Raw genomic sequence first — 23,663 nt, 5'->3', positions numbered from 1 at the left:
CAGGCTCCAACATCTCCATGTTGGTAGGGAATGACAGACTCTCTACATATACAGACTGTTGTCACTTTATGCTGAACCCATGGAGGCCAGGAGAGTGAGGCCAGTAAATGTTTTGAGGTTGCTGGTAGGCTATGACACAGTCCCCATCCCTATGCATTGTATATAACATCAGGTGATAAAGGGGTTCTATGATGTAAAGGATAAGCATGCCACGCTACTCTTCCTCGCACTAGGGGATTCAAAGTGTCAACTGCAAACAGGAAAGCAGGTGTAGGCTACTTTGCAATTTGCTGGAGCATAAATCAGGCATGAAAAATATGGGTCACTGCTTTGAGCTGTAATATTTCCCCCTTCTCCATGAATCTCAATTAAGGTCTGTATTTCATCTCCTTTGTGAAAGGCATCTTCCCCATGCAACAGAATATTCAAATTTCTGCAAATTCCCTGCAAAAATTCACTACGAAAAAGGTCCACTGCCCGCAGGTCAAAACCAAACGAATGAGCCCTTTCTGTCCAACAAGAGCATCAGAATACAATTTTGTGGTTTGGGGAGAAAAGACAGGAAGTACCAGGAGGTTTTTGACTAAGCAGCTGAGACAAAGAATATCGCATATCCACCTAGCTCCTCTTTCACGCTCTATAAATCATGTCTGCTTACACTACAGATGCTGACAACTACCAAGAGGAGCTGCCAGAAATAGCTTACCTGCAGTTAGTAAAACAAAACAGAAGCTTCCAAACAAGTTTCCCCAATCAGTTTAATTAAGCTCAGCCCTGACATATGCAGCTACGTCTTGGGCAAGAGGGCCTGATGGATGGCACTGAAACATTTTAGCCAGCAAACATGTTTGCTATGTGTGCGTTGCTGCTTTCCTCAGCAAACATGTGAAGTAGGAATAACAAACAGATAGCTATCTTTAAATTGTATATATGTTTATGGCAGTGTTTCTCAACTGGGGGGGGGGGGAATATGGCTCCTTGGGACCCCCCATCAGGCCGGATTTAGGTTTGATGAGGCCCTAAGCTACTGGTCCAGCTTTCCTTTGTCAACAACAAATTGTCACTGTTTTTTGTGCTGAATATATGCTATATTGTAATTTATGGACCTAATAGGTATCTAAAGCCATTTGCACATGTTGCCATGCAACCAGTCCATTAGGAAGGTAGGCACCCTATATATAGAAATGAGCAAACCAGTGATATTTTAGGGAGCAAGCTAGCAGGCGGGGCCCATTACTTACATCATAGGAGCCTACACAACACAAAACACGGTTGCTGTGTGTAGGTTTTATTTTATTTGTTTTTTATCTTATATTCTGGAAATGTACATCCAGGTTTTTTCCCTTTAATTTTTTTGGGGACCCCCAAGAGAGTGGGGCCCTAAGCTATAGCTTGTTTGGGTTATATGTAAATCTGTCACTGCCCCCCAGGATATTCCAAGGGGGCCACAGGTGAAATTATATAAGTTATATAATTATAAAAATTATAAATAAAACATGTTCTATTTACAAACAAAATAGCTACCTTTCCACTGGTAGGACAGGGGAGGAAAGAAATAAGGTTGGAAGGGGGCCACAGTCAGAAAAAGGTTGAGAAATACTGGTCTAGGGGAACCCTGAATGAGCAAGATTTCATGTGTACAGATGTTTAAAGATGTATTTGTGCTTGTTCATCATGCACACTATAGATCAGAGGTTCTGAAACTTACCGTATTTTTCGCCCTATAGGACGCACTTTTCCCCCTCCAAAAATGAAGTGGAAATGTGTGTGCGTCGTATGGGGCGAATGCAGGCTTTCGCTGAAGCCTGGAGAGCGAGAGGGGTCGGTGCAGCGCGCCATCCCGCTGTCTCCCGACGTGGTTTGGAGGCTGGCAGCGGGGAGAAGCATGCTTCTCCCTGCCGCCAGCCCCGCAAGCTCGGGGGACAGCGGGGAGGCACAGCGTGCCATCCCGCCGTCTCCCGACGTGGTTTGGAGGCTGGCGGCGGGGAGAAGCGTGCTTCTCCCCCCGCCAGCCCCACAAGCTCGGGGGACAGCGGGGAGGCGCAGCACGCCATCCCGCTGTCTCCCGACGTGGTTTGGAGGCTGGCGGCGGGCTTCCCCCTCCCCCAGCCCCACAAGCTCCCAGAGGCGCGCAGCTTCGGCATCGCTCTGGGACCCGTTCTGGGGGCTGGGGTCGGGGGAAGCTCGGGCTTCCCCCTCCCCCAGCCCCACAAGCTCCCAGAGCGATGCCGAAGCTGTGTGCTCTGGGACCCATTTTGGGGGCTGGGGGGGGGATAAAAAAATTTCCTTTATTTCCCCCCCCCAAAAAAAATCTAGGTGCGTCCTATGGGCCGGTGCGTCCTATAGGGCGAAAAATACGGTAATTGGTCTACCATCCTGTTTTCAGGAGGAAAAAAAATACTCACCACTGCCCCCCCTCCGGAAATCTAGTATGACCAGAGTGAACTCAGTCCGCACAGTTCCAGGGGCAGGGCCAGCGCTGCAGCCTGCCTGCCATTGGCCAAACAGGCAGGAAAGCTGCAATCTACTTCCTGGGCCTGAAGGAAACCCTTCACCTCCAGTATGACCACTGGATCCAGGGGGAGTGTCACCATCCCAGAAGGGCAGCCGACCTGGCGGTTAAGTGCTGTTACACAATAGATGAAGCATGTACAAACAGTTTATCACCATTTTCTTCTCTTCCTTCTTTATGCTCCCGCCGGAGCGATACCTATTTATCTACTCGCACTTTGTGCTTTTGAACTGCTAGGCTGGCAGGAGCAGGGACCGAGCAACGGGAGCTCACCCATTACGGGGATTCGAACTGCCGACCTTCTGATCGGCAAGCCCTAGGCTCTGTGGTTTAGCCCACCGTGCCACCCACGTCCCAGTGGCCTAACTATACATTATGCTAATTGTGTGGCTCACTGCCATGTCAGGGATTTGAAAAACAAAACAACAAAATCCTAGGCACGGGCCAATCAGGAAGATTGCAGCATATTACACATTACATTCTCTGTATTTTACTTCATTTCTGTAAATCACTTCAGGGCTTACACTGCCTGTGGGAAGCAATTAATAAATTTAATAAACTAAACTTCAGAGCTAAGGCTGAGAAAATGCCACCTTCGAAATTGATTGCTGTTTCTTTGCCACCGCGGCACAGAGAGCCATTTCCCCAGCAACACATTCTGTGAGACTGAGCTTGCTGCTCAAGAAACTACTTGCCTTTCTTTTTCCCCCTAAATATGTTTTTCTAAGCATATTTACAGCTCTAAACCTATTTACCGCTCATGCTGAATGCATGCGTGGGTATCTCACCAAAGGTTTGCCTACAGAAGTTCACAAAACATTACCTACCAAGAGGAGTAGAAAAGCATGCAAGGAAGGGTGTTGGCATTTTCCAGCCAAGACCCACTTTTACCTCACACCATGTGCCACTTTTGCTGGGGAACTGCTTCCTTGAAGGAATAGTACCCTGCCCAGACCTCCGAGCCATCAGGCAATTAGGCTTGGGCCTACTGAAACAACGTTAAGCAGCCTGTGGGAATTCCCTGTTCCTCCCTCTATTCAAAGCAGTGCTGAATAAACTGAATGCCTCTTGTGCAGATAGGTAATTTTACTGTAGACCCTGGACTTAATGCTCTTATGGAGATCTTACTTCCGCTGTGAGACAAACTTTTAGCATTTCTCTTTCTCTCCCCACCCTCCACCATTTCATGCTTTTACAAATGCTTTTACATTCCTGCTATGTTAGAGCAAAACAACAACAACAAAAGCACACAGCATGCCAACCCTAATGAAAGAAACACTTTGAGCATATGCAACTTTAAACTCTCATCAATTATAGCATCATCACGGACACAGGAGGAAAACGGATTTGCTTCCTCTGTCCTGACTATAAACATGTTAAGGAATAAGCACCATTTTGTTATTACAAAACTGTAAGGTACTTTAAAGTAAATAATAATAAAATGAGCATCTGTGGCCAGGCACACGCCAGGCCAGTCCTCCTCCAGCTAAAAAACCTATTTTAAATAAGAATGGTTGCTGTGGTAACCAGCAGGTCCATGTCACCCAGATGACCACACCTGCCATTCCCTCAGTGGTCAGTGGAGATGAGGACCAGACTGCGAGGCTCTGGGCTTCAGCCCCAAGTTACAAGAAAGAAGATTCCGACTAAACTTCAGGAAAAACCTTCTGACAGTAAGAGCTGTTTGACAGTCCTCGCAACTGCCTCATTGGAGCAAGACCTACTAGGAAGAGCTGTTAGGATTACTAGGCCTGCACTGTTTTAGCTTCTTTGAATAAAGAGTTACCTTCACTGACACTGTACTTTTTATTGCTGACCTACCCTTGACTCTGCTTCTTGACATACCTCAGCCCATGTGGTTCATCTGATAAATGAACAGAAGGGCTAGCATCAGAATAAGGTAAAGGCAAGGGGACCCCTGACCATTAGGTCCAGTCGTGGCCGACTCTGGGGTTGCAGCGCTCATCTCGCTTTATTGGCCGAGGGAGCCAGCATCCAGCTTCCGGGTCATGTGGGCAGCATGACTAAGCCGCTTCTGGCGAACCAGAGCAGTGCACGGAAACGCCGTTTACCTTCCCGCCGGAGCGGTACCTATTTATCTACTTGCACTTTGACGTCCTTTCGAACTGCTAGGTTGGCAGGAGCAGGGACCAAGCAACGGGAGCTCACCCCGTCGCGGAGATTCGAACCGCCAACCTTCTGATCAGCAAGTCCTAGGCTCTGTAGTTTAACCCACAGTGCCACCCGCGTCCCTTAAGCATCAGAATAGCTTAATCTAAAACAAAACAAAAGAATAAAGCTAGGAGAAGAAAAATCAAGTTTTAATTTTAAGTAGCAAGAGCTCGAAAAAGGTATTAAGAGGAAGATATTAAAACAACAAAGTTAGTTCTTTGAGACAGAAGAAAATGCATTGATGCACCCGTAATAAATCTTGTTCTCTGTCTATATGGATGATATATCTGTGTGCATTTGCGGGCAAGGTGATATATGAAAGAAACAGTGTTTAAGTTGACAGAGAGCAGCAGATTAACCTGACATTGAAGGAGCCAGGAACCGTCAGTCAGCTGTAATAGAACTCTGATATCATATTGACACAGACCTGGAATACACACATAGAGCAGAAAATCTTATCACGGCAGCATCTTTCACAGTCAGTGCCCAGGAATTTCCAAGCTAGTTATTCATGTTACTTGGGAGAAATTACATAAATTATTTTTTAGTACTCGGGAGCAAAATTTTGCTTGAAAAGGCAAGAAACCCCTTGCCCATACTACAGTACAGCAAATTTCCAGAAGCGATGGCTAACATCAAGCCTTTTAAGTCAGGCCTTTAGAGTTTAATGGGTTGCTAGTTGTTGCATTGAATGCATTAACAATTGGAAGGGGGGGAGACCCAATCTATGCAGATTCATTTACTAGCTAAAATCCTAGGTCTCATCACTGAGTTATTGCTTCTAGATGTATATTCTTATGACAGTTTTCTCTCCTCTGGCTCTTATGTTCCACTCGCTGCAACTGAGTAGAACTCAGCAGGCTCATCAGGCCTCAACCACCAAGTGCAAGGAGTCTTTTTTTGTGTGTCTGCATCTTATCCTGCCTCTTTCTAAAATTTCTTTATAGGTGTGTTGTTGTTGTTTTATTTTTCTTTTGTAAATCTACCAAAGAATAAAATAAAATTGGACAAGAATTATATGTTATTCTTAATGCTTTAACATGAAAGCTCTACTAGTCGATAATATCTGCATCCGAAAAATCTAAGTTCAATTTCCATTTCATCCACAGTCAGCAATTGACCCCAAATACATCATTTTCTTATTGTGTGTCTGCTCTGCTCCCTATACAACTGAAATAGAAGCAAAGGTTGATGGTATACAAAGACTGTACTACTTGCAATGCTAAAAAATGCATTGTAGATAATAAATCATAATTTTAAATACAATGTATTGCAGATGGTAAATGACTTTTATTCTTTCCATGGCCATGTAATCTTGACTTTGCCTCTTGTGGGGTTTCTGAAAATGCACAGAGATAAGCAGAATTTGTTGAAGATCTGATAAAAAAAAATCAATGCAGGTTTGATTAAAGAATCAGTCTTATCTGAGAAATGCAGTAATTGGGCCCTCAAGCAAGGCTGGGGTCAAACTACCTCAATGTATTGCAGATGGTAAAATAGGTTCTGGTGTCAGATTATGTTTTATATATCAGCAATTTATTAAAGGCAACATCTACATTACCTAAGGAAAATGTGTGTATTTCAGAACTACATAGGATTTTATAGTAGATGTTTATTCCAATAAATGTTGGAACTAAATGTCACAAAAATCCATAGACCACATAATTTGCTTACATCATTGCAGGTGCACATTTAAAACAACAGAAGGTTTTTAAATTAATTGATAGATAATTCCACCAGAAGGGCAATGGGCTGTATGTATTTATGGCTATGCATATCCTTCAAAACTTTGAAGTCAAAATCCAGGATACTATCTTCTTGTTTTTTGTTGCAAGGGAATGGCAGCCATTTTGACTGCCGTGATTTCGCACCATGGTTCCCCCCCCCCCAGCACTTTTTCGGGCATGGCACTACACAAAATTGTGGCCCTGAAAAGGACGGGGGGAGGAATTGTATCAATTGTATCATGAAATCCTGAGAGATCACAGCAACCCAAATGACCACTGTTCTCTCACAATAAAAAACAAGATATCCCAGTTTTTCTGGGACACTTGCGGGGTATGAACTATGTACATTTCAATTAAACCAACACTCTCTGTAACAGAAAAACAGAAGCACTGCTGCATCCTTCAGACTTCAGTGGGATAATCTGAAGAATCCATTATTCTTAGCAGTTGTGGAGCTTAAAAGAGGGTAATATCCTTTGGATCTTCATGTGTGATTTGAACTAATGAGCAGAACTATCTCTGTCTTAGGACATGATTCAGTCCTAGTTCATTTGGGTCACATTCATTTCAGCTGCAACATACAACACATGCTTAGCTCTCTTCCCACTATGATCAAAAGGACTTTGAAAACAGCCGTGGTCTCATGGTCCTCACGTGTACACTACAAATGATTGCAGTGTTCAAGATTTAAGGAGCATAAAGACTTGGCAGTAGATATTAAGATTAGCATAATATTTCTTTCTTGTAAAAAAGCCTCATTAATTAGCAACTGTTATGTTCCACATAAACCTACATTGTAATTACCACTGCAGTTACATTAAATGCTAAATGTGTTTAGTAAGAATGTTAACACCAAAGGAGGTAGACATTTATTTTAATAATTAGCAAGCATTGGTTTGCATAAGTGGCAGTGCCCCCATCAGTACTGAGTGGCACTACTTTGCGGTTGTCATGCCGAAAGTGTTCATCCCAAACTGGTCCATGGTCCATTGTCCATCTTCATGAATTGCCTCTGCATCTGCCTTTCTACTCTCATGGCAGGAGTGTTTTGAGGGCAGATGCCTACCTATTACCACAAAATTCATGCTACCATCTACACTGCATGATATTTCTGCAGCATCTACGTGTAACTCCCAGGTGGAGAACCTCAGATCCTTCAGATGTTGTTGGGTTCCACCTCCCATCAGTCCCTGTCCATGTGGGATTGATGGGAGTTGTAGTCTAGCAACATTGGGAGGATCACAGGCTCTCTGCTCCTGCTGTAGTGCAAACAATAATCCAGCCTAAGACACATGGAATCATAGAGTTGTAGAGTTCGAAGGGACCCTGAGGGTCATCAGATCCAACCACCGCAAAGCAGGAATCTCTACTAGCTCATACATGACAGGTGGCCATCCAACCTATGCTTAAAAACCTCCAAGGGAGGAGAGTCCATCACCTCTCATGGGAGTCTGTTCCACTGTTGAACAGTGCGGTCAGAAAGCTCTTTCTGATGTTTAGACGGAATCACCTTTCTTGTAACTTGAACCCATTGGTTTGGGTCCTAACCTCCATAGCAGGATAAAACAAGCATGCTACATCCCTCCAGACCCACTTTCTATGTTGCTTTAAGAAGAAGCAGATACAGTGGTGCCTTGGTTGTTGAACTTAATTTGTTCTGGGGGGTCCGTTCGACCACTCTTAAACCAAGGCGTAGCTTCCGATTGGCTGCAGTAGCTTCCTACACTCAATTGGAAGCCACGTCGAATGTTCAGCTTCCGAAAAAAGTTAGCAAACTGGAACACTCACTTCCGGGTTTGCGGCGTTCGGGAGCCGATTTGTTCGGGAGCCAAGCCATTCAACAACCAAGGTACCACTGTATACAGAGTGATACATAAAATCCTCTCTTCTAATCTTTTGATATACACATTTCCTCACTTCAGAAACTTTTTTTTACTAAGTATATCACTTTGAGCTATCTTTCCCCCCCTGTACCATCAAACTTGGGAAGAGGCACAAATGCCTTCGAATACAATCAGCGTTTCTGCCTGAGAATTTAAAATGAAAGAATCTACAACGTGTACTCGAGCTTCCTCAAATAAGAAAGTCATCATTAAATATTGCCGAAAGTTTGAACTGCCCCCTTTAATCGAGGGTTCTCTGAATACTTTGTAAATACAGTGTGACTTCAGCAAAAAAAGGAAAGAGGCTTCCACGTGGCAACACATCCTTGCTGGCTCGTCACACACTTGATTTGCTTTCTGTCAGCTCCCTGGCACATTACTGGCCTGGCTGAGGCGTTTCATTTGCTCCATTACACTTGTGCCAGTGGTAGAAGAAAGTATTTCACTCCCTCTTTCGTAGGTCAAAGACTAAACCATAAATTGTGTCCGTGTGATATATGCCTGCATCTTTAAACAGGAGAAGGCAACAGCCCCATTTGCTGTTCTCACATGAATCACAATCTGTCTCTCTGCTTTCTTTTTCTGCAGTCAGAGGGACCCAGCTGCTAAGTGTCTCCATGCATACCACAATACAGTCTGATGAAATTACAGGTTTTCACTACAGCCTGGGGCTAGACGGCTTCGTGTCTCTTTTGGAAACCATATATTAAGCCACCTTTTCCTTTCAATATTAGTGAAGGTTGTTTTCCTTTTTATATAAAAAATTTTTTTTTGCATGCTTCCTCCCTCAATTCTCAAAACAATAAAGCAGGGGTCAGCAAACTTTTTCAGCAGGGGGCCGGCCCACTGTCCCTCAGACCTTGTGAGGGGCCGGACAATATTTTGAAGGGAAAAAATGAACAAATTCCTATGCCCCACAAATAACCCAGAGATGTGTTTTAAATAAAAACACACATTCTGTTCATGTAAAAACACCAGGCAGGGCCCACAAATAACCCAGAGATGCCTTTTAAATAAAATGGCACATTCTACATACTGGTTCCCAGACCGTCTGCAGACCGGATTTAGAAGGTGATTGGGCTGGATCCACCCCCTAGGCCTTAGTTTGCCTACCCATGCAATAAAGCATTTCCAGATTGTTTAAAGAACATTATCCAAAGAAAGAAAATGCTTACAAATAGTGTAGTCAGCAAGGTTTGTTGTTTTTTAAATTAAAAACGGAGGGCTAAAATTTCAACAGCCTCCTTATACTTTTTGTATTAAGAATTATTAATCACAACAGACCACAGTATCCCCAAATATCCTAGTCAAGGAGGGCACAATCTGTCAATCTGCCCAGTGAAGTGGGTAGGCATAGGAGTGAAGTCTGAAGTACTGATTCTTACCCTGGAAATATTATTATTATTATTATTATTATTATTATTATTATTATTGCCATCAACTCATCTGGTTCAGCTCAGAGGCCTGCCGCAGGTAGCCACCCTGAAATATCTCCAAAAACCAGACCAAATTAACATGCTGGGGAAATCAGAATTTGGGGTGCACTTTTAAGAAGTTAAAAAATCTATCTGGGAATTGTGTGTGAGAGGAGCACAGTCCAAAACAAAAGCACAAATAGTTCCACATGCCCAAGCTAATGTCTTGTATTTCTCAAATGGCATCCTCCCTGCTGCACGGCAAATTCCTTTTGAAGCTTAAGGGAGTTTCAAAAGCAGTTTGCGATATGGTCTTGGAGCCTGCTGTTCAAAGGAAAATAATCAACAATCCAACTGGGAGCAGCCATGCAGCTTTTTGGAGTCTAGGCTTTGTTCCTACAAATATTCTGTGACTTCTTTTTTGAATATATATATATATATATATATATATATATATATATATATATAAACGAAGCTGACAATTTTTTTAAAAATGTAAAATATGTTTCCTTACAATAGTTTGGAGGATGATTAGTGAACAAGATACAACGGCAAAGTTTGCTGTTAACAAGAAAGCTGAACAAGCTTACTGCCACTGCTTTGACAAAGAACGGATTAGGGCAGCATGCCTGTGGTTTTGATTCTATTTTATAGACCTCGTGGTTCTAAATCCTGAGTAGTTTTGAGTGCAACAATGGATAAGAGACGGAGGCTTAGTCTAATATGTTAATAATGGGCATTCTGTCTTCAGACAGCCAGTGATTTATTTATTTACAACTCAAAGACTCTGTCTTACTTCCAAAAATCACACAAGCACATATCCATTATAAACAAATCTGGGGGTGGGTTGGGGGGGGGAATCTCAGCAGGTAGTGGCTGTAATGCAGCGTAAATTCCACTAATGGCTTTTAATGCAGAGGAAGCAGAGCTTGGCAAGAATTATGGATTTCCCAACACGAGCTTTTGCCAACCTGGTGTCCCTCAGTAGCTTTCCACAACAGTCCCAGCCAGCATAGACTGCCCTGCACTCTGGAAATAACCTCTGTGCCATATAATCTGGTCTCTTTTCTTCTCTCTTCATAACATATAATGGTGATACATTTCTTCACCTTTGAAAAGTATAGCTAGGCAGGAAGGAAAGAGACATTTTCACAGGTTTTTATAGTGTCTGGAAAACAGTCACTTTGGTTAGCTAGCTATTCAAAACTGCTATTTCCAGGAATTCTGATCTAGCAAATTTTGATGTATTAATGTACAGGTGAGTTTTAAATAAAACTAAGCAGCACTTGCCATACAAAGTAAACAGCTTGCAATGAATTAATCAGCCCCTGTCAACACAAAACTTTGTATCATTGAGTGATTAGATAGTGAAACTGTATGTCTGGTAACGGTTGGATTCAAATGTGGCTAAATAAAGGCTAATCCTAACAATATTTTCAGAAGGACATTCCATTTATGTCAGTGAAACTGAGCACAGGGCTGTGCTGAAAGCAATTCATGAAAATCAGCAGCACTGAAAAATCGCTTGCCTTGACAACAATTCATCACCGACTTGCTCTAACCCAACACTGAATTCACCTGCCCTCTGTGACATCAGGGCAAAATCTGATTGGTATTTAGCATTTGTTATGTCATCCTGTTCACTTTGAGCTCTGACCTGTCGCAATCACCTCGATGACTAACCTGGAATCAGTGCTGTCACTCATTTGCCCGTAGTGACATTTATTCAGCCTGATTGAACTGCACAACATCACAAAGACACCTTACTTGCTATGCAACTCCCAACTTTGTTGGGATCAATTATGCAACTGATTAAGGGAGGAGAAGCAGCAGCAGCAAAGGAAAACTAGAGGGCAAATCAACAGTAGCCAGAGGCAACAATGGCAAATGGTGATATAGAAATATCTAGATAAATAAGATGAAATAGAACCACGTTAAAAATTGGAGCTGAACACCCATGTGTTGATCACCCCATGTATCCATCATTGGTTGTTTCAAATAAGGAAAACAAGTAGCCACCTATGTTCATATACCAACTGGATCAATGTGTTCAGTGGCTCAGACTCCAATTCAAAAAGTTAGACAACAACAATTAAAATACAAATTCGGGATTACATTTATGGGTTCCCTAAGACCCAAGAGTCAACAAATGCAAGGCAAAATTTCTTTGTTCTCCAAATGAAGACAAGAATGCATGAAGGAACATTTTTGCTTTCTTTAATGAATCTACCTGATTGGTCGGTTCTCTTTGCTATCAAAGAGTGAGAAGATGACTTCTAGTTCCTCTCCCAAGTTGGAACACATCAAACTCTTCATCTGAACAAAGAGGTGGTGGCTGCTTGCTGGGACAGGCGTGTCTTTCTTGCGATGACGGTGCTCCATCTACATATGGCCATCAACAGAAATGCATAGTCAGGTTGCAATTTTGTACTTTATAAAATTCAGCATACCATAGACTAATGCTGAAAATAAGGCTACGTTCCCGTGCCTGTCCTGCCAACTTAGCAGTTCGAAAGCACGTCAAAGTGCAAGTAGATAAATGGGTACCGCTCCAGCGGGAAGGTAAACGGCATTTCTGTGTGCTGCTCTGGTTCGCCAGAAGTGGCTTAGTCATGCTGGCCACATGACCCAGAAGCTATACGCCGGCTCCCTCGGCCAATAAAGCGAGATGAGCGCCACAACCCCAGAGTCGGCCATGAATGGACCTAATGGTCAGGGGTCCCTTTACTTTTACCTTTCTCTTGCCTGAAACATAATTTTTCTCCACCAGATCTTATTTTTAACCTCAGTCATCAGTAATGCACATCTGATTTTTCATTAGGTAATACTGGAAAGAGATTGAAATATTTTGGCTGAGCTTGTTCGCCAATCACTGCATCTAGTAAATAGTGAGGTTCAGCTTATTCACTCCCTTTTTACTTTATATCCCATCCTTACTCCAGTGAACACATGGTAGCTTACAAGAAAGCAAGAGGCATTATGAGAGTTGGTTGGAAGCCTCCCAACCAGGCAAAAACACTCATGGAGGGTGTGAAGAAGGACTGAAAAGTGGCTGGCCTGGGGAAATGGGTGTAGCGTTGAAAAATTCCAGAGGGTCAGTTAAGGAGGCATAGAGACTTCTATTTGGTCCCCATCCCTGGTGTATAGGATTGCAAACTTAGAGAACTGGAGGAAAGTGGAAATTTACTTACCAGCCTATACAGCTCTGTAATACTGATCTCCTCTGGATCCACCATAGCATATTCCTTTCTTGGTACCAAGTCAAGTCCTAGTTGTCTGCAAGGGAATATGGAAAGTCTGGTTGGTAAAGGACATTGGCTAGAACCTTCTAAAAGCATAGTTAGGATCTCTTATTCTTTTTATCCACTGACAGCTGCAAAAGAGGCGGGCAGTATAGAAATGAAATGAAATAATGAAATGAAATGAATAAATAAATAAATAAGCACTTTGTTCCACATGATTGCAAAACATGCATCCAGTGCAATATTATTAGAAACAATATAGAGCTTTTAATGGTTGGTCAGCATCATTTATTTGAATGCCAATTTCCCACAGGAAACCATGATCAAGGTGATTCACAACATCAAAACGTTTCACACAATTCTGCAACCATTACAAGACCTAAGAAAATTTAAGTAGTCATATAAGCGATGCACTAACGAAAACATTTCATAGTAACAAATATCCAACAGAGTTAAACAACAGTCTGACAACAAAATACAGCAACGTTAAATCAGATAATAAATGCATATTCAAAACTAAATATTGACCCAGCAAAAAAAACAAACAGCTCTAAACAATACCCCACCCTAATGTTCAAAGTATTTGCATGCAGTCGTACACTTAATTATTTTCTAATCTAGCACACTTATTTTGGATGTAAAATACTGGTTTGCAAATGTCAAAACAAGGACATTAGATGTCAAATAATAACATTAGACATTAATAGTTGAAATCCCTGGTTGAACTAGATGACCCTTGGGATCCCTTCCAACTCAACAAGTCTATCCTTCTATTATAAGAAAGTTGCACAATATGTAACGGAGGAGAGTATCAGGTCATAGCTGCCAGGGCGGAAATCATAACAATATACATTTTGGAAACATTTTTTAGCTTTTGGTGTTGGATTCAGATTCAAAGCTTTATCAGCTGTTTGCAACCCTGCAGGATATAGGCAGTCCCTGTTTGTCCTGTATCTTTTTTCTGCTCTCGTTTCTAAAACTTGGATACAATGTGCTTATTGCATGAGGGGAGAGCTCTGTCTTCCAGTACACAGGGGATTACTCCCCAGCTACAGCCCTCCGTGAAAAGGTTCCTAGAGGGGCCCAATTTGGGAGGCTGTCTAAGGGGCTGCACTGAGAAAGGAGGCTGCAAGGCCTCTGAATGTGGCAGTTATTTTATCCAGGCTCCCTTCTGCAACTGGTGCAACAAATGCCGAGGAAGAAATAATCAGGTAGCAGATGGCATAAATCTGAATAACTCACCTGCCTAATCTTGCGATGCATCAGAAACACTTAAGTATCTTTGGTTTGCAAATTGCACAAGCAGCTCCTTTAATTTAGAAGATTAAAGCTCTCCCAGGAATATGTACAGATGCCTGCCGCCTTGCCTCTAAAGCAACTGGTGAGCAAACCGCTTTTAGGAGGAGGCAAAATCTGCGCAAAACTTTCTGCTTTCATATAGGAGCATCCCTATGCATGGTTTATTATCTGGATTTATCTCCAGTCTCGGCACCTGTGAAATACGACCGCATATACTCTGCTGCCACCCATATGCTATTCCATATTCTATTCACTCTCTGCCTGCTCTCTAGCTTAATGTGCACTGCAGTAAATGATCGATTCTCATGCAAGCCCCTTACGTGTTATGTGCTTAGACAAAGGCAACAAACCCTAGTAAAGCAATCCTCATAGATGACAACACAGGAAGGAGATAATACAGAAGTGCTTACAGCAATGGCATAGAAACAATGGGTCCGGCCGGGGGTACGTTTGGTTTTTTAATATTTTATTTTTTGTTGGATCTTTAGAATGGATGAGCCAGTTGCTTTTACGGTTGTTTTACAGCTTAAGCACCCATTCATTTGCAAAGAAAGCACAAAACAGGTTCCCGATAGTGGGCACCTCTCATAGTCATCATTACCATCGTATACTTAGATGCTTCCCATTTGACTGGGTTGCCCCAGCCACTCTGGGCAGCGTCCAACAAATTAAAACCTCAATCACAGTAAAATATCAAACATTAAAAACTTCCCTAAGAAACTTTAGTCCTATCAGTTCCCTGAAAGAACATAATCCTGAACTTTAATGCAACTGCCTGGGTGCTTTCAGCCTCTGTTGCCATTGTCCCAAATAATTTTGAGATGAGAGAAGCCCACTGTGTTTATTTTTTCCTACAGCATCGTGTCTAGAATAGAGATGAGCTGGTTAGTTTTTTCAAACCCTGCAAGGTGCTGTCAAGATCAGTGGGAGTCTTACCTGGCAACATTCAGATCACATTCAGCGTCAACACATAACAGTATGAATTTTTCATTTCCGAAATAGGTGACGGTATTATGCATTTAGTAAAAGCGAAGTGAAAGGCTTTGATATGGCACGGGTTTAGCAAGCACAGAAACACAAAGGCTTGTTTGCTATAAAAACTTTAACACGGCATGTTGATTTACTGTATGTCTGCAAGCAAATATTCAGATGAGAGCAAAAGGCAAAGGTTTTCTGAATTCCTTCTGCCTTTGTGGAATTTTATTTTGCCCTTTATAAATTGAGATTGTCTGTACAGATAGAAAGCAATCTGGCTGTGCCCATGGCCAAATGAAACTGAATTCTGGTGCAAGACACTCAGCTGTTTTGTGATCTCAGTCAAGAAGAAGCATTAATGAGATTGGGTTGTACAGTTGGAGTTCCACTTGTGCAATAGGCTTCTGTTTCCTCTCCTCCCTCACAACCCCCCAAAATCTGCTCCAGAGGCTCCTCTAACCCTTCAGAGCTTATTTTTATGGTATTGGGGGTGGGGGTGGAGGCAGCAGTAGAAGAGGAGGAACAGGAATTTCTGTTGCATTTTAGACACAAGATCTACCCACTTTGGAAGAATGGCAGATGAAGGTGATGGACTATATGGGATTGGCAGAAATGACCGGCAGAATCCGAGACCAGGGAAAAGAGTCGGTAGAAGAAGATTGGAAGAAATTTAAAGACTATCTACAGAAATATTGTAAAATCAATGAATGTTAGAATGATGTTGGATTGAAATTAAGTGGTTTCCAGCTGTAATGCTTTAAGAGAATATGAAAAAAAGGATTATAAATAGGTAATAATATAATGGTAAGGATTTGCTGAACTAACAATTTGTGGTGGAATACAAAAAAGGGAGGTATGAGGAGGTCCGGGAAATAAGTTAAAGGAAAATAAGCAATTGAAAATTTATGTGTTTTTAAATTTTCTTTATTCTGTATTTTTGTTATTTATCTGTTTTTTCTCTTCTTTTATTTTATTGTAATATCTTAAAAAATCTTAATAAATATCTTATAATAAAAAAAGGAATTTCTGTTGCATTTTAATAAAAAATATTGCAAATGTAAATACACAATAATGCTTGAAGACACTACCACTATGGAAGCCCCATCATACACTAATCCAGGGGAGCTGGAGTCTCTTGCCTTGCTGGAATTGCATGCTGCTAGGGGATGTGTGTAAATACACATACAGAGACAGTTGTGAAGGTCTTTCAAAACCTCCTGGGCAGGTACCAAATGGTGGGAAAGCCTTATGCAATCCTCCTCCGTTGCACGGAATATTTGCACTCTCCAGTGACGTGAGAGCACACATCTAACTGGATGAAGTATGACAGCAGGGTGAGCAGGCAGCACTTCATTATTATTATTATTATTATTATTATTATTATTATTATCATCATCATCATCATCATCATCATCATTGCATTGTTAAGTTGCCTGTACAACACTTAGAAGGCTGTAAATAAGCAGCGTATAAATTGCCAGAATAAATAAACAAAATCGTAGACAACAAGCAGAAGCTAAAGATAGAAAAACCCTTGAGTGAAGTTCCAGTCAAGGTGTGACTGTTTCCCATCTTCTGTTTTCCACTGCAGAAAAGCCACTGCTGTCAGGGATGGAGATGAAATGAAAGGCATAAAGCTGCAGGTGGAAGGGACAGGATGAGAGATTCTCTCTTGTGTGCAGACATGCCTTTCACTTAAACAAGAGGCTTCCCGGAGACTGGCCATTTCTTTTCCCAAGGCAGCTAAAAGGACATACATTTTTCACGAGCATCAGTAATGGTGATGGACCCATCCCCCCTTTAAATCTTCCTATGTAAAAGCTGCCCACTCTTCATGTTGCTTCCTTTTAATTGCCTTGTAATAAATAAATGCAACGAATGGAGGAAAACGCAATTGGTTTTATATATCATCTCTTACTCACTCGTTGCCCCAGTCCAAGCGAGCAGTGATGTGCCGTTTGACATCCTTCATCCTATCATGGGTGAGATGGCCGACGAGCACCTGCCGTCGGAGGTCTAGGATTTCATTCATTATATGCCATAGTCGGTGAAAGAGATCCCCTTCATTTCTCTGTCAAATATATATATAAAACCAAATTCTTAGGCTTCTGAAGTTTGGTACAGAGATTAAGAAATGCAAAATAAAACAAAGAACACCTTTGCTTCTCTAGGGTATTCTGTTCCTCGGTTTGCAGAAACTTATACATATACAGTCATACCTTGGAAGTCGAACGGAATGCATTCCGGAAGTCGGTTTGACTTCCAAAACGTTCGGAAACCAAAGCACGGCTTTTGATTGGCTGCAGGAAGCTCCTGCAGCCAATCAGAAGCCACAGAAGCCCTGTTGGACGTTCGGCTTCCAAAGAATGTTCACAAACCAGAACATTCTGGGTTTGCGGTGATCGGGATCCAAGATATGACTGTATATCTTGCTCTGTAACTGCATAAAAGTATAGTCTTGTAATAGGCTTGATGCCTACACCTCAAACTCCTTCGCACTCCCAAATTGCCTCCTTATCTTGACATATAAAACTTTTGTTCAGGGGGGGAGGTCAAGCTGTTGGATGGTTGCTGTGGCTCCAAGGCCACATTCCCAGCATGTTCGCACTTCTGTCTCAGCAATGGCTTGGCTTGGTCATGTCCACATGTATGTCTACCATCATGCAGAGAAAGGAACTTGACCCCAAAGTGCCAGCTGCCCACTTACTACCTTCCTTCTACCCTTTATAGCACGAATAAGGATGATGAAAACTGGGTGGTTCCCATTCTCTGCACCCCATATGTCTTGGTTACTTGTGATATTTTTCTATGTACAGTAAGGACACACAACAGTCCCATATCTTCTGCTGCTTATAGGCTGTTATCAGGAAGCAAGGCAAATGTCTGAAATGGTCTCTAGTCATTCCAATAAACTTTACTGAATAGAAGGATTATAGTCTAAGGACTCTCATATGGATTGGAATAAATATTTTAAAGTCATCAACGGCACTGTGTCGTTTTAATGTTGGTAGTACATTGGATTTCACTTTAAATCTGTTAGATTAGCTTTGTGCAAGTACTGTTTAGGCTGTTATTTTCAAGAATTCAAGGTCAGTCTTTCTGCTACTTTTGTGCATCAAAGCAGGCTTCTTTCTTTGTAAAAAAACATCTGCTTTATCTCAATTCAAAGTGCAAACATGCAAGATACTTTTTTTAAAAAAGGTCAGGTTTACTTCTAACATTTTATTATCTAGTCTTCACCTTCACTCCTAAAATTAATCCAACTGACTTCAATTTTAACTTCTTATTCTTATTTAGCTACCTACATATTCAGCTGAAACAGACATTTCCATGTTCTATTTTTGGTGAGTGTGTGTGTCTGCTTTAAACCACGAAGGCAATTTTTATGGAGGCAACTTACACAGTTAGGCCACCTTATGGAACAAGATTTGGGCTATTTGCAAGAAAGCAACTGTCGTGCGAATGTCTCCTTGTGGAACAAGCATTATATACATAAAAGGATGTGATTTGCATGGTAGGTAAAGGTAAAGGGACCCCTGACCATTAGGTCCAGTCGTGACCAACTCTGGGGTTGCGGCGCTCATCTCGCTTTATTGGCCAAGGGAGCCGGCGTACAACTTCCGGGTCATGTGGCCAGCATGACTAAGCCGCTTCTGGCGAACCAGAGCAGTGCACGGAAACGCCGTTTACCTTCCCGCTGAAGCGGTAACTATTTATCTACTTGCACTTTGACATGCTTTCGAACTGCTAGGTGGGCAGGAGCAGGGACCAAGCAACGGGAGCTCACCCCATTGCGGGGATTCGAACCGCCGACCTTCTGATCGGCAAGTCCTAGGCTCTGTGGTTTACCCACAACTAAATTCTCACACTAGTATTATGTTTACAATTCTGGCTGCTGAACTATGACTATGCCTGGAGAACCCAACAGATTATCTCCACACTTTGCCTGGCAGCAACAATCATCAGTTTGGGGAAAATCAGAGAACTTCATCCAGCTACCCTCTTTCACTGTCCCACCCCAACATTATCAAAGCTTAGATTTGTTTTTTGAATAATAAAATAAAATAAAACTACTTTATTGCTTTAGAAAAATAAGCATTATTCCTAAAATTGTTTCCAGAATAGGCACATGGTGCATTTACCACATAAAGTTGTTTCCACATCGTTCCCCAGTCTCTTAAAGTTGACGTCATCTCTGTGATAACCGAATCTTCTGTGGGAACAACCATTTCAAACTGCCTGTTGCCATCAAAAGAAATACAATACCCAGCATTAAAATGGCATTACTTTTACTAAACAGTTTAAGATCACAAAAACAGGCTGGAATACCAAATCTGTATCCTTCAGCTTATAATCCCTAAGAACTTCTGAACATTAATGGACACCGAGAAACTGGCTCTAACAAGCTGTTCTGTGATAATTCTACAGCAAAGTATCATTGCAATGGACCATCAAGCATTCTGCTTGGTCTGCACCACAGTGTGGAAATATATCATAACCAAGAGACTTTCCAGTATGCAGGCTCTGCTAAGAAGTTTTAATTATTGTTATTCTTCCAGAATGGTTTTGTTTTTGGCAGGTGTATTCTAGAGTGGGTCACTGATGCAATAATAGTGCTTTAGTGATTGATTGATTGATTGATTGATTGATTGATTGATTCTGGACCATCCACACATAATTCCACTTTATTAGGTGTTCTGTTGTGCTTCCCCAGTGTTATTGTCTTATTGGCATCTAGAGGGATACTGTCGCACTATATTGCAACTAAAGTAGGTCAAAACCACATCAACCATGTTACTTAAAAGGGTGGAATTTATAGGGTTCAGTCTCTTGGCCTTTGTAATATGTTACTTTCTGGTGCTCAGATAATAGTTTACTATGTTTACTATGAATTTCCTGCGCAATTTTGTAGCTGATTTTTTATGTGTCATGTTTGTTTTGGATACTAAAGAAGTTGTTTGTTGTGTTTTGTGGAATATGTGTGTATGTGTATGTATATGTATATATATATATATGTATGTGTGTGTGTGTGTGTGTGTATATATATATATATATATATATATATATATATATATATATATATAACATTTGCTCATTATTTAAACTTTTTAATCTATGTTGCAAACTGCTTAGAGCTATGCTTAAATATAAGTGGTATTTAAGTTGTCCAAATAAATAAACAAATAAATAACCCATAACATTTGTGGTTAGAAACGTTATAGGATTTCACTAGGAAGACATGGGATATGCACTGATTGGAAACAAAACAGTATATCTGGCCTGAAAATTTTTGCAGGACCAAAAACAGAAGATTATGCAGAACCATATTGATACCATCATGAGCACAAATCATATGACTGCACAATTAAAATGATATTTGGAGTCTTTCAGTGACTGATATTGTTAACCACCAATAATATCTGCACTCCAAAATAAGCTCCATTACATCTGGTGCAAGGAAATAAAAGAGTCCCGTGATAGTTTAAAGGTTAACATGACTCCTAATCATGGTTAAGAGACCAACAGTGCCTCAACAGATTGCAGACTCCTTCCGCTCATTCATGTGAAATTCTACCTCCCTTTCATTTTGGAAACTAACTGTGCTGCAAAATTACACTTGCCCTGCTCTTTTCCCTAATCGTAGTTACTCTGACGCAGTTTTCAAACCCATATCTCTGATTGCATGGCTAGTTTAAATAAAGTGATGCTGCGCCATAGTTAAAAAGGATGGTGGCTACACAAACCCATAGGGCACTCCCAATTTTCCACCCATCTACACCAGGCCTTTAAGGTGCCATGGGCTTCACTTTGAAAGATTTATCTGTTTTCAACACAATTTTTACAACAGCCTTCTCCTTTCTCCACTGCTGTTTTATAGCCTTTGCCAAAATTTCAGAAAATCCCAAAATCTCCACCTACCCTTTGTTCTTAACACATGCATTTTTCAAGTGAATATAGCTGGATGGGAAGATACCCTGAAAGAGAAAAAGAGCTAAATAAGTGCAACAGACCACCAAAGAGAAGGAGAGGGAAGAATGAATGCATTATTGAAGAGAAAAACTGGGTCCATACTATGGAAGACGTTTGCATTATTATTGCAAAACTTGTTGGAAGGCAATACAGTACAGTAGAACTTTATGCATTCAAATGGTCCAAGAGAGCATTATTGTTGGGTCCCGGCAACTCAGGTAAAGAGTGAGGACTGAGGTGTCAGAAAAATTCACAGGTCCGCTTACGAATCAGGGGCAGTGGTTGAGAGGCATCTGCTATCACCATAACATTGCTCATCTCTTTGCATCTGCCACCATTGTCCCTCACTGACATTTCAGAGTGTGTGTGTGTTAGGAAGGGTGTTTAATAGAGAATAACTGTAAGAACAGGGATGTCTTGGGTCTGATTCAGCTGGGCTTTTCTTATGTTATTATGTCCCTGAACTACACAAAGTGACTGGTGAGTAGCTAAGCTGCTGAATTAATTATCTGCAATTCCACTTCCTCCTGATAAACTACTTCATGTGAGACAGATCCTATCCCTTCAGAGCCTTTGTTCCCTCCTCGTTCTTCAAACCTCTTAATAATAATAATAATAATAATAATAATAATAATTTATACCCTGCCCATCTGGGTGCTCTCAATACAATATTAAAAACCACGATAAAAACACAATAAAATATCAAACATTAAAAACTTCACCAAACAGGGCTGCCTTCAGATGTTTTCTAAAAGTCAGGTAGTTGTTTATTTCCTTGACATCTGATGGTAGGGCGTTCCACAGGGTGGGTGCCACTACCAAGAAGGCCCTCTGCCTGGTTCCCTGTAACCTCAATGAGGGAACTGCCAGAAGGCCTTCAAAGCTGGACCTCAGGGTCTGGGCAGAATGATGGGAGTGGAGACGCTCCTTCAGGTATACACAGAGGGGTGTGTGTGTATTCTTTTTTCTAGTGCTACTATCATCAGCCTACCACAGGCTACAGCCACCTTTTTATGCCTTAAACGTTACTGCTACTTGGTTATGCCAAATAGCTTGGTTTTTGTGTGGCAGCTTTATAATTCGTATGAGTATTTCAGCGTGATTTTACATGCATTTCAGGTGAGAAACAAAAGTAGTTTTACCTTGAGGTTGGGGTTTTTTAAGGCAAATCCTCTGTACCAGCCTGTCGAAAAATAATAACAATTGATATGTAAACTTACATTTTATCTGAAAAACTCTCTGACATATGTCATCTACAATAATAAAAAGTGGCAGATGGATTCATAGCGTGCTATTGTGTCAGCAGCGACACATAACACAAATCTCATACCCTTTAATGGGTCTTGTGCAGAAAGAAAAACGTTCACAATTGAAGTTTCCACCCACCCACCCCCACTCGTTTTTAACTAGCACAAACTAACACCCATTAAAAAAAATCAGAGAGTTGTAAACAACAGCACATAAATAAATAGATATCCTTTCAGCACTGGTATGAAAAGGAGAATCTGAAACATAGCAGAGGGTATGCATTTATATTTTTTTTGTCTAACAGACAGAAATTTAACCCATTACATCAAGAGAGAAAAGAACTCTGGTCTCATGGCCAGGGCTTTTATTCAGCCAGAACTCACAGGAATTCAGTTTCGGCACCTCTCAGGTGGGAGCCATTGCCATTATAAGAGAACAAGGAAAGTGTTCATGGTAGGGTTGCCACATTTCAAAAAGAGAAAATCCGGCTTTTGGCAAAGTTGTTGAGCTTTTTTAATGGGTTGCCATAGGTCTGGATTACAGTGATTTTCACCCAGACACTATTTGTGGTTGCTTGAATTCCAGCTATGTCCAGGAAGTTCCAAACATATGGCAACCCTAGTTCCTTGTGATGTCTAGCACCTTTTTTCTAGAAAAATAGCACTGCTCATGGCATTTCTAAAGCTACACCTTTTTCCCGACAAGCACACATTTTTGGAATAATACAGTTTAGCATCCAGTATCACATGAGCGGTACTAGATGCTTTTCCCAAAGATTTTGGGAGTTATTTTTTCTTACCTCTGCAGGAGGTGACTGACAATGTACAGTCATACCTCGGGTTATAGATGCTTCAGGGTGCATTTTTTTGGGTTACAGACCCGCCAAAACCCGGGTTACTTCCGGGTTTCAGCGGTTGCGCATGCGCAGACACGCCGCTGCGGGTTGCAAACGTGCATCCCTCACGGATCAGATTTGCAACCTGAGCGTCCACTGTACTTGTTTATAATTTGGAGCAGTGTCTAGATTTTGCTTTCATGGCTACTGAAAATGCCTACGGTACATAAAATACAGTGGTACCTCGAGTTACATACGCTTCAGGTTACATATGCTTCAGGTTAAGTACTTTGCTTCAGGGTAAGAACAGAAATCGTACTCTGGCGGCGCAGCAGCAACAGAAGGCCCCATTAGCTAAAGTGGTGCTTCAGGTTAAGAACAGTTT

The 23,663-nt window shown here is 41.6% G+C and overlaps 1 protein-coding gene across 7 annotated transcripts in view; it reads right to left on the bottom strand.

The window, feature by feature from the left end:
• DOCK4 (dedicator of cytokinesis 4) overlaps window positions 1-23,663 on the bottom strand; it is a 254,753-nt gene that overhangs the window by 138,248 nt on the left and 92,842 nt on the right. For 6 of the 7 annotated variants that reach the window (XM_053407020.1, XM_053407021.1, XM_053407023.1 and 3 more), the window contains exons 3-8: window positions 22,338-22,378; window positions 21,145-21,200; window positions 19,368-19,464; window positions 17,148-17,296; window positions 12,901-12,985; window positions 11,940-12,091 (exon numbers count right to left, since the gene is read on the bottom strand). In XM_053407020.1, the coding sequence (XP_053262995.1) occupies window positions 11,940-12,091; window positions 12,901-12,985; window positions 17,148-17,296; window positions 19,368-19,464; window positions 21,145-21,200; window positions 22,338-22,378 (580 nt within the window). The remainder of the gene's footprint in view (window positions 1-11,939; window positions 12,092-12,900; window positions 12,986-17,147; window positions 17,297-19,367; window positions 19,465-21,144; window positions 21,201-22,337; window positions 22,379-23,663) is intronic. The other variant, XM_053407026.1, reaches the window with a different exon arrangement.

This window comes from Podarcis raffonei, chromosome 10, assembly GCF_027172205.1.
Source record: "Podarcis raffonei isolate rPodRaf1 chromosome 10, rPodRaf1.pri, whole genome shotgun sequence".
NCBI classification, from domain to species: domain Eukaryota; kingdom Metazoa; phylum Chordata; class Lepidosauria; order Squamata; family Lacertidae; genus Podarcis; species Podarcis raffonei.
Note: the sequence above shows the minus strand (reverse complement) of the source record. Positions and strands in the feature narration are given on the sequence as shown.